Source organism: Falco rusticolus, chromosome 8 (assembly GCF_015220075.1).
Source record: "Falco rusticolus isolate bFalRus1 chromosome 8, bFalRus1.pri, whole genome shotgun sequence".
Taxonomy (NCBI): Eukaryota; Metazoa; Chordata; class Aves; order Falconiformes; family Falconidae; genus Falco; species Falco rusticolus.
The window spans coordinates 57922552-57937226 of NC_051194.1; the positions used below are offsets into that span (position 1 = coordinate 57922552).

Below are 14675 nucleotides of genomic sequence, written 5' to 3' on the forward strand. Positions count from 1 at the left end.
TAAGGCTTGCACTCCGCCTAACACTAATTCCGTGGAGAGGAACAGACTCTGACAGCACAGAATACAGAAGCGTACTGATGATCTTATCCCTGTGCTAGATGGCAATTTCAGTATCTTAAAACTGCTGGGTTCATTCATATCCTACACCAACGACAAGTGATCCTATACTCAAATGCAACTACTTTTGTGTATCCTTAGTGGGAAACGCATCTGTGGTACATGTACCAGGCTGCAGTTACCCCAAGAGCTACTATTCTGTGTTTAGGTAGTCTTTCAATAATGAAACATTTCATAAGAAATAGAAAAATGCAAAGCAGGTATATTCAGATAGGCAGCTGAAGTCTAACATGTCTTCCTCACTTTCCACGTTCACACAAACTCATATGCCAGCCACCTCCTTATTTAAGGTCCTGAGACTTGGGTTATTGACCAAATGATGCAAAAAGCTTGTGGTTCGCAACTGGTTAACCCAGAAACACATGCATTTGCAAAGTTAAGTGGTATACATTTAAATGACTGCTGTCTGGGCACCCAGAGTGCCATGCTTTTAGCATATTTCCCCTAGAGAACACAGTTGCTGTGATACCTAAAAGACAGGCTTCCCGGCTGCTCTCCTGCACATGTGAAGTCGAAACAGGGAGATAATGGAAATCACACATTTGTACGCCACTGCATCTCTAATGACTTAGTGAGAGCAAGTTATGGGACGCTACAAAATCCTGCCACAGTGACCATCTTGCTGTGTCTTCTGGTTACATTACTGAAAAATACAGTTACATAGCTTTAGATGTAACGGTCTAAGTTAACAGAACATTTAGTACCAGGAAGAGCTTCATTTGCAGCTTTAGTTTAACAGAAAATGTAAGCACTTCCAAGTTCAAGTCAAAAGTAGATTCTCCTACAGGTTTCAAGTTAAATTGTATCAAGCGTTGATATAGTCTAGGCTAGAAACAGTCCTTCAATCCCTTCAAAATGATGAAAAATTGGTGTCTGAAGCTTCTCAAAGAGGCATACAGCTACAAAGCAATATAGCTTAAAGCTATATATTCAATTCCAGTATTCTTAAGAGTCACTTTGCTTGCCTATGTTCTTCTCAAGTACAGAAGGGGAAATTACCAAACAAAATAGCTGTCTTATCATTAGGTTTACATTCATTATCCAACTATGTACACAAATAAAGCTACTAAACAAGACACTGAAATTACACATTTCATACACATCAACCCTGTGGTTTTAGTACTTGCTTCCTTAAGTGGTTAACTAAAGATTATGTAAGCTACAGGAAAAGAAAAATGAAAAAAAAGAATTCACTGGGTTAGAAATGCACTGCCATCTTAACATCCTTTCATTTGTACCATTATACGGGCTCCAAATATGATATTAGTCAGAATTCTGAGAAGGCATTAATGAGGTTGAATATGCACATACTGATTAAGTAACACATCTGCTTCCATCCACTTAAAAAAAAGAACACCACATTAAATACTTCCAGAGGGCTTTGGAATCGCCAGCTGCCCACAACTGACTCGCTACCAACATGGGAACCTGACAACCTCTCTGTTTCCACCTTGGAATTAGAAATTTAAAATAAACTTTCTAAGAAGTCATAGATCCCTGGTAGCCCATATACATCAAAGTTGAGACAGCAGTGTTACCTTATTTCTAACATTAGTCACAAAACTCACGCAGCATTTATAGCCTTATCACAATTACACCAGAAGTACAAATTAATTGCAAACAACTTTGGATCAAAAGCTCCGTCCGGAAGACTAAGCAGCAGTTAAAAAGTCTTTCCACGTAGACAGAAGAGAATTGAAGTGCTCCTGATTTTATAAAAACCTTTTCAAAGTTTAACATCATCACTCAAAAAACTATTTACTACCTTGTACCCACATGCTGGAGAGTTTATGACTGCAGTCGAACTTTATCTCCTCACTGCATTTAAACTCCAAATTTCCTAGCACAGCAACGAGTTTCAATACCAACTATTCAAATCCCCAAAACACATGAGCATGCACGTTGCTAGCAAAGTGCCAAGTATAACATGACAAACCAGTGAAATGCCCAATAATTTGCACCAAAGAGAAAGTAGCGCTTTCATTTGAACTCTTTCATTACAATCTCTCCAGCGTGCCCTTGTCTCTTGTCCTAGGGGGACCCAGAACTGGACAGAGTACTCCAGCTGGCCCCACCAGTGCTGAGTAGGCCTTGATATTAAAAAAAAAAAAATACCAAGAATACAACACAAGAGAACGACACACACACCCCAAAGCCCAAAAAAAACTTAGGAAAATCCAACAGCCCCCAGAACACACCATATCAAGGCTGGGCATGCAGGAGGGACCCCGGTGCCCAGGCCAAGCTGCGCTCCCACAGAGGAACAGGTCCAACTCATCACACCAGCGCTCTCAAGCCTGGAGGAGGGTGCTCCCAGCACCATTCCCAAACCAAACCTGCCTGAGCCCCCTGCTCTGGGTCAGTGCCCCACTATTTGGGATCTTTGCCCTCCACACTCTGTTCTTCTGGCTTCTGCCCAGGCAGTGGGCCTGCAGGGCACCCTCTCACCCTCACCATGGGGCTCCATGCGGACAACCATACAGAGATGGCATCTGTGAAACTATATTTAAGTCCTGAGGATACAGAATTCCCACAAGTCTTTAAATCAAAAATCAGCATCATCTCACAACTGGTCTGGCACCATCTTTGCTCAATTATTTTATGGTACGAAGCGAGAATACAAATGGGAAGCGTAGCCATAGCTCTCCCTCAATACAGGGGATGTGAAGTACAAACAGTGCTTGAAGGCAGTCAAGGACAAAAACTAGTATTACAGAAGACAAATCTTATTCCCACAGATGGTAGGATTTTCAAAAACTATTAATACAATAATTCTCTCTCAGAATAGGGAACTTGATCCACTGTAGATTAGCAAGTAATAGTTTTAGATTTTTTCCACAAATGATATAAAGCCACGTGTATGAAGGTCAGAAAGAATACCCTTAACAAAAAAATAACAAGTGGAGAAACGGAGGTTTGAAATGCACTGTCAGCAGAAGGTCACACAGTTGAGATGCAAGAGAGCTCTCTCTTTCAGCTAAGATTTTTCGAGCTTACATTACTACTTCTTCAAAGAATTGCCCGGTGTATCAATGCTGCCATTTACCTTGCTTATTGGTAAGGACAAAACCAATTCCCAATTGTGATTCAGTAAAGAAGAGAGTATTCCTGAGGTTTGGGGAGAAGTTGTTCAATTGCTTGGCACTATTCCCAACCTCAATCATTTGCCAAAAAAGCGTGGGGTGCTGGTTTTTTTTAAATGTATTTTCACTTGCAAACATACTGTAGTCAGACAGTTATAAAAGCATCTCTTCAATATTAGCAATTAATGAAACACATCATACTCCCACATCAGTTTTCACCACATGATCCAAGAATCAAATCACTTTCTTCAGGCAGCAAAGTTAAGAGTATGGATACTGCAAGTACTGGATAGCATACCTTATGGAAAAACAAATCTTGTGAAGACACTTAGCTTGAGCACCTGTGTCACCTTTCGGAAACTGCAATTGACATTTTGTGCTTTGCTAAGTACTTGCAGAACGTAAACACAGCATGCAATGGTACAAGGTGGGTTTCCTTTTCCTAAGGGCCTGAGAGCAGCCAAAGCAAATCAAAGGTACAATCTGCCACATTGCAGAGTGCCCCCTCTTCTCAGGGAGTAAGACTCCTTTGCCAATTTAAATAGAAATAAAAACAGCGGTCTGTATACACAGCAGCGTGAACCCTTGTTTCAGCATTACTGCATGCTGCTTTAAACTAATCCCCCAAACAAACGGTGGGAGAAGCCTGGCACCCTCCCTGAAAAACCTAAAGGCTCATAACACATTTGTTCCAACAACATCAGCTGATCCACAGCATGTCTCCTCCTTTGCCTCTGGAAAAAAAAAACTTATACTAAGAAGTTAATGATTTAAGACTTTCTTCTCCACTTGTAACTTTTATGCACTCACTTGAAAGCATTCGATATTTAATCATGCAGCTTTTGCTGAGAATAGCAATGAAGCATATAACTCAAAGCCAGAAAGCACACTCACTTCAACTTGGAGTAAGACATTCCAGTGACTTAACAATCAAACCTAACTTTTAGTTCACACTGCAAGTGAAGTTAAGGACAAGCATTTGAATCTTCCTGGCTACTGATACACTGAAGTCTGTAACCTTCCACGTTAAAAAGAAACGTCTTTCCATGTTGGTACTAGCCACCAGAACTACAAAGTACGTATTCCATTTCATCCACTTGTCTGCACTGAGGGTCTACAAACAGCAAGACAGAAGGCTACCTTTCAGCTAGGTTAACGCACAGCTTCGTACAGAAAGCCACATGTGCAGAACCAGCAACAACAGGCATTGAAAGAACTGATCCAAAGATACTGCACTGGCTCTTACACAGGTGATGCTCACTGCCCAAGTCAACGCTTACTGTGTATATGCAAGCTCAGAATTTCCCTAGATGCACTTACGCACTAGACAACGTATTCAGATTCCCTATGTCTGAATTAAACTTAATTTCCCAGCAAACAAACAAGGAAAGAGCATGCTGGGAATGTGCTTATTGGTGCCCTTTCCCAGAAATCTGAAACAAGGTGGCTGTTTGGAGAATCAGTTGTATAATTTCAAATTTTATCTTTTGATCCACAGTTCAAAAGTCGCAGTGATAACAAAACCTTGAACAGGGTAACTGCCATTAAGGTTTCAGGATGCAACTGCCTTATGCAATACTTCATTTTTTTCCAACTTTGGTCACTTACACCTAAATATTCTGAACTATACTGTCAGTCTTTTTATCTACTGAAATAATACAACATATAATCTAAGTCCCTTCCCCAAGAGCTTGGCTTAATTATTTACTTGCATGAAGGTACCCAGATGCTGGACCTCCTAAGTCTTTTTCAACAAAACAGCTAAGGAAAACGAGTGACTGATATTTTCACAGGGATTTCCTTGCCATTGTTCCCAAGTCGCAGCTCTGATATAACTTTTTGCCAACTCTTGTACTATGACCAGCTTTTGCTCCCTGCTACAAGCTATCTGCACACCTGCGGGAAGGCTCACATCATTACAAGTCTACTATACAGCAGTGATTCAACTTCACCTTATCATTGAGCTAGTAATTTAAAGAAAAGTCCTGTATTTTCAAATAATAATAATACTTCTTCCATACCAGTAAGCTGAAGAAGGTTGATCATTGATGTGCCTGTTGTTTTTCTATGATCAAGTAGGAGCGAACAAGTACACGGAGCAAGAAAAACAACTATAGCCTTGTATTTCACAACAGAAAGCAATGTTTTTACAATATATTCAATTTTCAACTCATTTGTCTCAGACTTCAGCATCAACAGAAGTGTTAAAATACTATTGTTACCTCAACTCCAAAATTAAGTATAACTTCTGCTATAACAAAGTCCCACAATAGTGTTGCCCCCCAAAACATACTTGATATCAGCATTTAAGGAGTTGCAAGGTTAGAGGGCTCCAAGGAAAGAATGGTCACAGGTAATAAAACCAAAGTGGCATCCCACATCAGTTAGTGACAGGTGCCTCTAATACATACGCACTTCAAGAGTTTTAGTTCCACCCTAAATTACTTTATTTTCAAGAAACAGCACTTTTTTAAAAAGTGAGTGAAGAAAAAAAAGTTTTCTATCTTCTATGATTTTCACTCACCCCTCAACCCCCAGTGCATCAGGATCTTTGCATTGCCCTGAACAAGTAATTTCCAAGTGTAGAGATCTCACATTTTCCTCTAAGACTTAGGTAATTTCTGAATTAATCGTGATTTCAAAACTAACAAAACTAACTAAAAACGTTAAACTAACATTCAAAACATTTAAAAGTTATTATTTTTTAACAGAAAAATTAGAATAGAAATGACAAAACGCACTGAAATACAGCAGTTCATAACTGAATAACATCAGGAATGGCATCCATAAGAATTAAAGCAACAACTTCCCCTTAGATTAAAAATAAGTCAAGTCAGGCTTCCTATTCATTTAGAAAGGGGAAATAAATAAATAAAAGTCAAAAACACAGACTACAGGGAACATCTTCAAATTACTCGCAAGGCACACTGAAGATGGTATGTTGAGCCTCATTGTGAAGGCTTTGTTTTACTAGTAGAGGATTCAAGATATTTCCCAGTTAGGAAAATCTGCTGGAACCCCACAGTGAAGCGGAATCTGTTTTGATGGGCTTGCCACCGTGTAAAAGGACAACAACTATTTCAGATGCTCGACACTTGCTGCATGAGCATCTGTTAGTAATATGTGTATTACCAGAAGTGTTTTCATAAAGTGTTAGTCAAGACAACATTGACATTGTTACATTGTTTCAAAATCCTTTCATGAAGGACTGGAAATTACATTCTTCACCATCTTTCCTTGGTTTTGCACCATTCTTTACAGTTTTACAACAATATAATGCTCGTCTCAGCCTGGATGATAGAAACTAGAACTGACATATTCAGCTATTACCTAGCCTTCCATACCTGAATGCAGACCTTAAGACCCCACACCTTGAAACCCCAAGATCTTTCCATCAATCTAAAGACACCGAGGTAAATTCATGTTCTCTTCTCCTCATTCCTAAGCACACAACATACTTAATTTATCAACTGCTTAATGTTAAATCAAGTACTGATGCATCTACTGGTGGAACTAAGCTCATGAACAACAGAACATGTAAAACCAGGTTTTACTACAGTTAACAGTCTAAATATCAGCGTGTAAAATCGTTTGGCTACTTAGCATGAACTTCATGCAAAGAAAAGAGTGGAAGCACATGCTTTTAAATTGTTGGCTTTGCAACTCTGTAAAATGCAAGAACCTGAAAGAAACCAATTTTTAGCATTTTTATCCAGTGAAGGAAACTAATGAACTACTATCACAGAGAACTGCTTTACTCAGTATCACACCTAACTTAGAATAATTCCGAAAGAAAACTCTGTGCAAAAAATATCGACATGTTAATTTAGTAGCCAATTTAAGAAAGTTCAGCAGTTGCTCTCTTCAGGTTAGATACAACTCATGTACTTGAATATAAAGAATTGCTGCTGCTGAAAAGCCAGTTTTCATTTCACATTATTTCAACAGTCATTGGTCCAGCAAGTGTGTCCAGACACTTCTATAATTGAACTCAAAATCTAAAAAGAAAGAGGGTTTACATCATTAATAAAATCCAAAGTGTTGGTAAGACAGTGCCACTCTATTGCAAAGAAAAGAAAATTCTCAGAATAAGTAATAGTTCACTGAATCTCAAATTGCTTTAGATTCCAATTATGCTCTCCTTCAGATCTGTCAAACCTCTCTTGAGCAGGAAAATATTATTTGAGCTGTTCAAGGAGCACATGTTGGTTCGAGTTACAGTTTAGAGCAGCCTGAACTAATGGGACTATTTTCTTTTCTTTAAAGGGTACAGCTCTCCTTCCACTAGAAGGAAGTATTTCAGCAAAGAGTTGCTTATATTTTCTCATGCCAGCCACATGCCAACCACACTGCTGTTCCTTGCTGTCAGCTAAAAAGCCGAGTAACTTGAACTCAAAAGGTTTTGTGATTTGGGGAGTATCATTAGAGCACTAAACCCTTTGCAGCAAACTGGAATGCAACAGCTGCAAAACAAATTACTGTTTCTAAGTTCTTCCTACATGCAACATGGCATTACTGCATGGGTTTAAAAACGGGTGTCAGTGAGAAATAGTTCGGTAAAGGAAGTTTACCAAAAAAACAAGCTGGTAGAGTTGTGATCTAAAGGAGTGAGTTGGGTTTTTTTAAAATATATGCAAATTTTAAGACTTAGTTGTAGAGCCCTCAGAACACAAAAGACTTAAAATACAGATTTTTTTTTCCTAGTTAAATCTTCCCCATGAATCAGATCTACTGGTTTCATGACTCAGTGTCCAAAGTTAAGACAGCAAACTGCCGATGAAAATTTTACTCATCGGCTCTGCTTTTGAAACACATTTGCAGGCTGCTTTTTTGCTTTTAATGTCTTTGTGATTGACAAATGAACTGAGCTACAGTTAGGTAACACAAATCATTAATACATGAAAAGACTAACATAAGTCACAAGCTATGAAGATAACCACATACTGTGCTTCACATCCTCCTCCCACTTCCACACAAACTTGGCTCCATCTATATCCCAAGCATCTTATGCAAGAAAGATATTTACACCACATAAACATGTATTAATTACCACTTTGAAAAAAATAAAATATGTTCTGCTGAAGGCGCCATCTATCCCGCAGAAATTCAAGCACAAGTAGCACTGGGAAAGGTACAACGGTGCCCGTGCCGTACGCTGCCCACCATATAGATCACTAAGTTTCCATCTCTTCAGTGAATCAGGAGAGCAAAGGGGAAAGGACTCTCCGGAGGGGACAACTGAGAAGCCAACAACCACACACACCATCACTTGAACGGTGACTAATAGAACATGCACAAAACTCTTACCACACACCCAGTCGGATGCGGGGACGTAGCTGGGGACTATGTTCTCTGCTAAGTGACAGGCACTGCCAGCCTCAGTGCCTCGCTACACAACACGCTACGGCGGAGCTGGGGGGGTTGCTACCTCCCCCTATAAACCTTAACAGCATTAAACGTTACAGCTGTCTACTCAAGCTGCATTGCTTAAGTGTTAGATGAATAATGCAGTCTTTCCAGTAACAATCTTAACAGCAGCTTTTCCATCAAGACTTTTTTTATGACATATAATTTAAGGACACGATGGGCCAACAAAACAAGATGGTTTTAAGTGGTTCTCCGTTTCAGCTGCTGCACATCATACTCTGCTAGCTTGAATGCCATCCAAAATAGGGGCAGACGATTTCAATTGCAAAAGCACACCAGGCAAAGCTTAGTAGGTTATAATGCAAAATAACTCAGAAACGTTTTCGTCAACTACTTGCTCTTGGCCAATAATGTTTGCTCTTTAACTCCAGCAATAGTTAAGGAAAATACGTGCAGATGTCCCACCACTGAAATTTTTTTCTCTTGTTGCACATCCTAAGCAGTTCAAGAGTCTCCGGAGCGCTCCTTCGGGGCCAGATGCATATGAACCTGGGCTTAGAAGACTGTTATCTCCATCTTGCCTTCAAACCTGTTTTCAGACCGCTGCACAGGCTGCCTACCGCTCCGTATTCCAGCTGTACGTCTTGTTTACCCGCTTTACCACCGCTAGAACCCGAACCCGTACTTTCACCGTCTCCATCAGAAACCGCGGCGGGGAAAACCTCCCGGTCTCCAGCCCTTCCGCAGGCAAAGCCAGCATCGTCCTTCCCACCTCGACCCGGTCCTACCGGGACCGCTGCTCCGCCAGCACGGCAGCGGCGGGCAAGTGGCGAAGCAACTTCTCCCGCCCGCGCTCGGGGCCGCCTTCCAGCCGTGCCCCGGCCAAACCCCGCTCCGGGCCGGCTGCCGAGAGGGCACCCCGCGCCCCCGAGGCCAGGCACGGCCCCCCGCCCCCCGAAAGGCCCGCCGCGGGGAGCCAGGGGGAGGGCGGGCGGCCCGGGGGGCGCAGCAGCTGCTCCCAGCGGGCCCGGCCCGGGGGGCCAGCGGGGCGCTCCCCCCGCCGCCCGCCCCCCTGCCCGCCGCGGCGGGGCCGTCGGCTCACCTTCGATGGCGATGACATGCTCGCGGATCTGGTTCTGCAGCACCGGCTCCTCCACCCGCTCCAGCAGCTCGTAGATGGAGTAGATGTTGGGGTGCACCGACTCGAAGCGCTGGATCTCGGCCCGGATGGCTGCCGAGTTGGCCAGCTGCTGCTGGTAGTTCATGGCGCGGCCGCTCCCCGCCGCCGCCCGCTCCGGCCCGGCGCCTTCCCCCTTCGCTGCCCGCACCGAGCTCCCCGCGCAGGCCGGCGGGCGGCGGCGGGGGGAGGCGGGGCGCGCAGGGGGCGAGCCCCGGCCGCCGCCTCACTCACCGGACCCCCCGCCGCCCGCCCCGGGCCGGGCCGGGCCGGCAGCAGCCCTTCGCCTCGCAGCCCGCAAGGGGCGCCGCCGCCGCCGCCGCCGCTCTCCGCCCGCTGTCACTTCATCGCGGCGGCGGGGCAGGGCGAGCCGGCCGGCCCCATGGAAGCGGGCGGCAGCGCGGCGGGCACCGCTGAGCTCCCGGCCGGTCCTCGCCGCCGCAACTCCGCGCAGCAGCGCCCGGTCCCGGTCCCGCCGCCGCGCCCCCCCACACCCCGCGCGCGCCGACGGCCAATGGCCGGGCCCTGCTCAGCCTCGCGCCCCCGGCCCAGCCTCGTTCTCGCGCCCGCGGTGGCGGATGGCGGCGGCGCACGCGGCTCCGCTCCCGCCGGGACGGCCCCCCCCCCGCGCTGCCGCGCGCTCGCTCCGCTACCCCCCCCTGCGTCCTTCTCCTCTGCCCGCTTCACGCTCACGCAGGCCACGCCCCCGAGTTACGTCACCGCGCAGGCCGCTGGCCGCGCCCCCACACCGCCCCCTCGCCAGCGCCGGGCCCGCCGCGCGGCACTCTGGGAAATGTAGTCTGAGGGGCGGGTGGCGCGCGGAGGGAGCGCGAGGGTCGCTCGGCCCCGCGGCGCGGTGAGGCGGGCCCGGCCGCTCCCCCGCCTCCCCTCAGGGCCGCCGGCCCAGCAGCCGCCGCCGCGGGGGGCTGGGGCAGCGGCGGTGGCCCCGCGGGTGGCCCCCTGCGCCCATCAGCCGCTCGCCCCGCCGGCAAGTAAAGGCAGCCCCCGGGTGCGGGGGCAGGCAACGGCCTGGGCCGGACGGCGCCCCCAGGGCCGCCGGAGCCGCCGGCGAAGCCCCTCACCGTGAGCCCGGCCGCGGCCCGCCAGTCCCCTCTGCACGGCCGCTGCTGTCCTGGGCATGATCACACTAGGCAGTTTGTGGATGAAGTGTGCTATGCCAACGGCTTACAGCTGTGCCAGGTTGCCGTGGCTGTGCTGGTGCTCACAAGGCACTAGCCTGTGCAAGTCTTGAGGCTGCGTTTTGTCCTGCATCATGGAGCATGTAAAACACCACGTTGCCCTGCAAGCTTTGTCACAACCCCCACCAAAGTCATGGCAATGCTGAAGACAACAGCGTTCTCAACCAAAAACCTGGAATGGTCAAAAATACCTCATCTCCTCCAGATAAATCACAGCGTAACAAAGCATTGCTGTCTTAGCATAAACAAGTGTTATTAACGATACCATTTGCAAGCCAGCTATACACGGAGTTAGGCATTCACCTCGGCGGACCCATCTTTAGAGTCAATATTTTATGGATTTAAACTCCAAAGCTCTAAAACATGGAACAAACTTGAATACATGGAACAGTTCAGCGCAAGGACACCCTGGTAAGGGGATAGCCTCAGGAAAACCATATTTACCTATTCTGCTGATGTATACCACAGTGCTGGATAGAATAATTTCAATAATTCTTTTTTTTTCTCCAAAAATACTTAAATTGTCATTGTTTGGATATACAGCTCTGGCCTAGCATAGCAGAGAAGCAGCTACACCCCTTTCTCGGTGCAGTTATGTTACCTGCATCTACCTTTTTCGTGGGTTTATATTATTTTTTTCTTTTTGACTAATCTTTACTTCGAGTGTGGGCTACTTGGTAATCATAGGTCTTAAGGACAGAAGAGACAAAGGTTTTTGCGAACTTAATGCATTTGTCAAATTAATTGATTAAAAAATTTGACGTGCTTTATTTTGTTTTGTTTCAATTTAAGAAGATCTGGGAATGTAAGTGCTGCATATCATGTGATCTCCAGGATGCAAATAGCTGTTCTGCTCCTGTAACTGAATTCTTAACCTAAACACCTTAAGAGAGAAAAGCTTGGTAAGCTTGATGACAAGAGGAAGAATGTGGGTATTATAAAAAACAGTGCTAAATTGTATCACGAGCAACAGCACTTAGTGTCATAGCAGGCATTTGTTCTCTGGCCTATCTACCGATCCTCTGTTGTAGGTCTTCCTTGTAAACCCATGGTGACCTGACAGAGCTGCCTGAAGGCTGCAGGGAGATCCTCCAGTTAATGGCTGTGATGCTGCTTCTATCAGTCACCTCTAAGTGAGTTCTGTCACATAATACATGAGCTATTATGACTGAGGTAAACGGTTGCCACCAATGTATGCAGTACACATGGTAACTAGTATCTGATATTTAAATAGTCCCAGTAGCACTTGGGACATTAAGCTGTGATATGGGATTGAGGTTTTGGATAATCCTGAATGTGTTACTTGAAGGATAGACGTACGTAGTTAAGAGCAAATAGCCTTCACCCTCACATGAATACGAAATGAACTGTCTTTATGTCAGCAAGGAGTACAGGGGACAGGGATGGGGCTGAGGGACCACTGGAGCCCGACCTCCCTGTCTGGGTCAGTGCCTGTGAATTCTAGCAGAAATACTTTAGAAGATGTTATCTCTGGATGACAATACGGTGGGGACACAGTATAGGGGAGGAAGGACATGACAGGGTAGTTTGTCACCATGTCCCCAGAGTGTCACCAGTGTGGGGTGGTCTCAGTGGTGACTCCCCCTGTTCCCTTGCAGGCAGGGAAGCTGCAACTAGTAAAAGTGAGCTGATTGTTTCAATGAAAATTTTCCCATTCCAATCATCAGATAGGGAAGTCTTTAGCTCAAGCTGAGGGACTAAAGCTTTCTCATCGCTGGTTGCTGCCCGCTGCAAGTGTTGTCTTTGCTCATTTGAACAGTTGAGGGAGAGGGGCCAAATACGGTCATAGATGCCTGTGTCTTCCTCCCTCTTTCTTCTCAACAGAAATTGATATAATTTTTATTAGTTTTCTTGGTTTCATTTTCTAATCACAGTCAGAACCTTCTGAGTGAACCCACTCCCCCAGAAAAAAGCCGGAAGAATATAGTCCCTGCTTCCACTAGTGAGCGCCACTCCTGGTATTAATGACAATAAAAACTTGTGAAATGTAAGAGGATTTTTGCATTCATTTACTTTAAAGTGTTTGAATAAGGTAACAGTATGTAAAAAAGCAGTAGATGAAAGCTATAATTCTCCCCTTTTCCTCCCTCTATCCTGATCTGGAGGAGAAGCATTACCTCACATTACTTATCTTTCAAGAAAATGCCAAAGTGAGCAGCAGAGCAAAGAGTTAGGCAATAGCCTCTGTTCTAAGTGGGGCTGATTGTTTCCACGGCTGCTTTACACTTTGTATTCTTCCAGCTCTAAAATTCGTGGCAGCTAAGATGTGGAAAACGGCTCCCAGAGCAGTCTCAACTGTAAATGAATGCAACTACTAGACGCAAATAATTGGAGCATTAAAAACCCTGCGTTAATATAAAGCCTTTTTGTAATACTCTGATCCATAGACCTTCTGTGAAGCTTTTGCTGCCCTGATTTTTTGCTACATAATAGCTTTCATGTAAGCTTTGTAAAATTAAAGAAAAATATAAGCTAGTGTTGCAGCTTGCATAGATTTCCCATGTAAGAAGGCTGTAACAGTAAGTAGTATTTTCCTGTGTTTGCAGCTCAGACTAGCCTGAAATGCTGCTTGTGATGCACAGAGTGATTCTGGATACACCTCTTCACTATTAAACTCTGTTCTAGTGAATCTGGCATCTGAAGTACTCCATCAACCTTTAATGTGAATTAGCAAAGAGAATGAATTTGGCACCACTGCTGCAAGCATTAACGGATTTAGATTTGTTTTTCTTTGGTCTGGGACGTGGCTAACTTGGGCACTTTACAGCTTTTATGGGTCTGCTTTTGTCAAAGGCAAGATGACCACTGAAATCACAGAGTCTGGGGGGGGGTCCTGAAGCTCAGACAGTTTTTACAAGTATAGAAGGGCTGATGGGCTTGAAGTAAAGCACACAGGGTGGTCCCAGCCCCAGTATAGGTTAGCCTTCTGTCACTGGTTTTCGTTTCTGAGGGTGAAAGCTTTCCAAGGGTGAAGCTTCCCACTGCACCATGTTCCCATGCAATTGGTTCTGTGCTTAGGTCTATAACAAAGTTCCATCTGTGCTGGCCTCCTACTCCTCCTCCCCATCTGGCAAATCCTCTCATTGCTGACTACAGAAAGATAGATTGGATGGTTTCATTCTGATTTCAGTATTTTGTTCCTTGAAGGTATTTGGTAACTGGAAAGCAGCATTGAATCCACATCTCAGACAGTTCTAGCTCCTTTCACATGACTAGGCTTATCCACTTCATGTTATTCCCAGTCTGTCCACCATGGCCTAACTCTACAGAAAATGTAGGAAAGATTTTTGAGGATATGCAATTGATGAACTTGGACTTAAGGCATATGGACAATTAAATTTTGCTTTTGGAACTGAGCCCAAATGTGTCAGTAAAAACAAGCAGCAGAGTTTGACCTTGGTGGAAGTATGATTGTAGAAAAGTTCCATAGAGAAGCTGCAGGCGGGTTCACAATCCATTAAGCTGATGTTTAATTGCAGATCTTGGAAATGGAAAACTCTCATGGAATTTCATTTAAACACTCACTGTTACCTTCCTCTAATGCTTTGTTACTGCATGGTGGAGCATCCTTTCCTGACTGCTGCAATGGGGATTAGGCAGGACTAGCTTTTAATTACTAAACCAGTAGTTGAAATGTTGATTGGGGTGGGTGGGTGGGTGGGAAGAGTGGAAGCATCCTATCCTGATCTGTGTCAAGATGTAATAAAAATA

At 44.9% G+C, this 14675-nt stretch overlaps 1 protein-coding gene across 7 annotated transcripts in view; it reads right to left on the reverse strand.

Annotated features, from left to right (window-relative positions):
• Nucleotides 1-10416, reverse strand: part of AGAP1 (ArfGAP with GTPase domain, ankyrin repeat and PH domain 1) — a 382678-nt gene extending 372262 nt beyond the window's left edge. For 4 of the 7 annotated variants that reach the window (XM_037397857.1, XM_037397854.1, XM_037397859.1 and 1 more), the window contains exon 1: nt 9670-10415. In XM_037397857.1, the coding sequence (XP_037253754.1) occupies nt 9670-9832 (163 nt within the window). In that variant the 5' untranslated portion in view covers nt 9833-10415. Of the gene's footprint in view, nt 1-9669 lie in introns of all 7 variants that reach the window. The other 3 variants (XM_037397858.1, XM_037397852.1, XM_037397860.1) reach the window with 2 other exon arrangements.
• Nucleotides 10417-14675: the final 4259 nt, after the last annotated feature.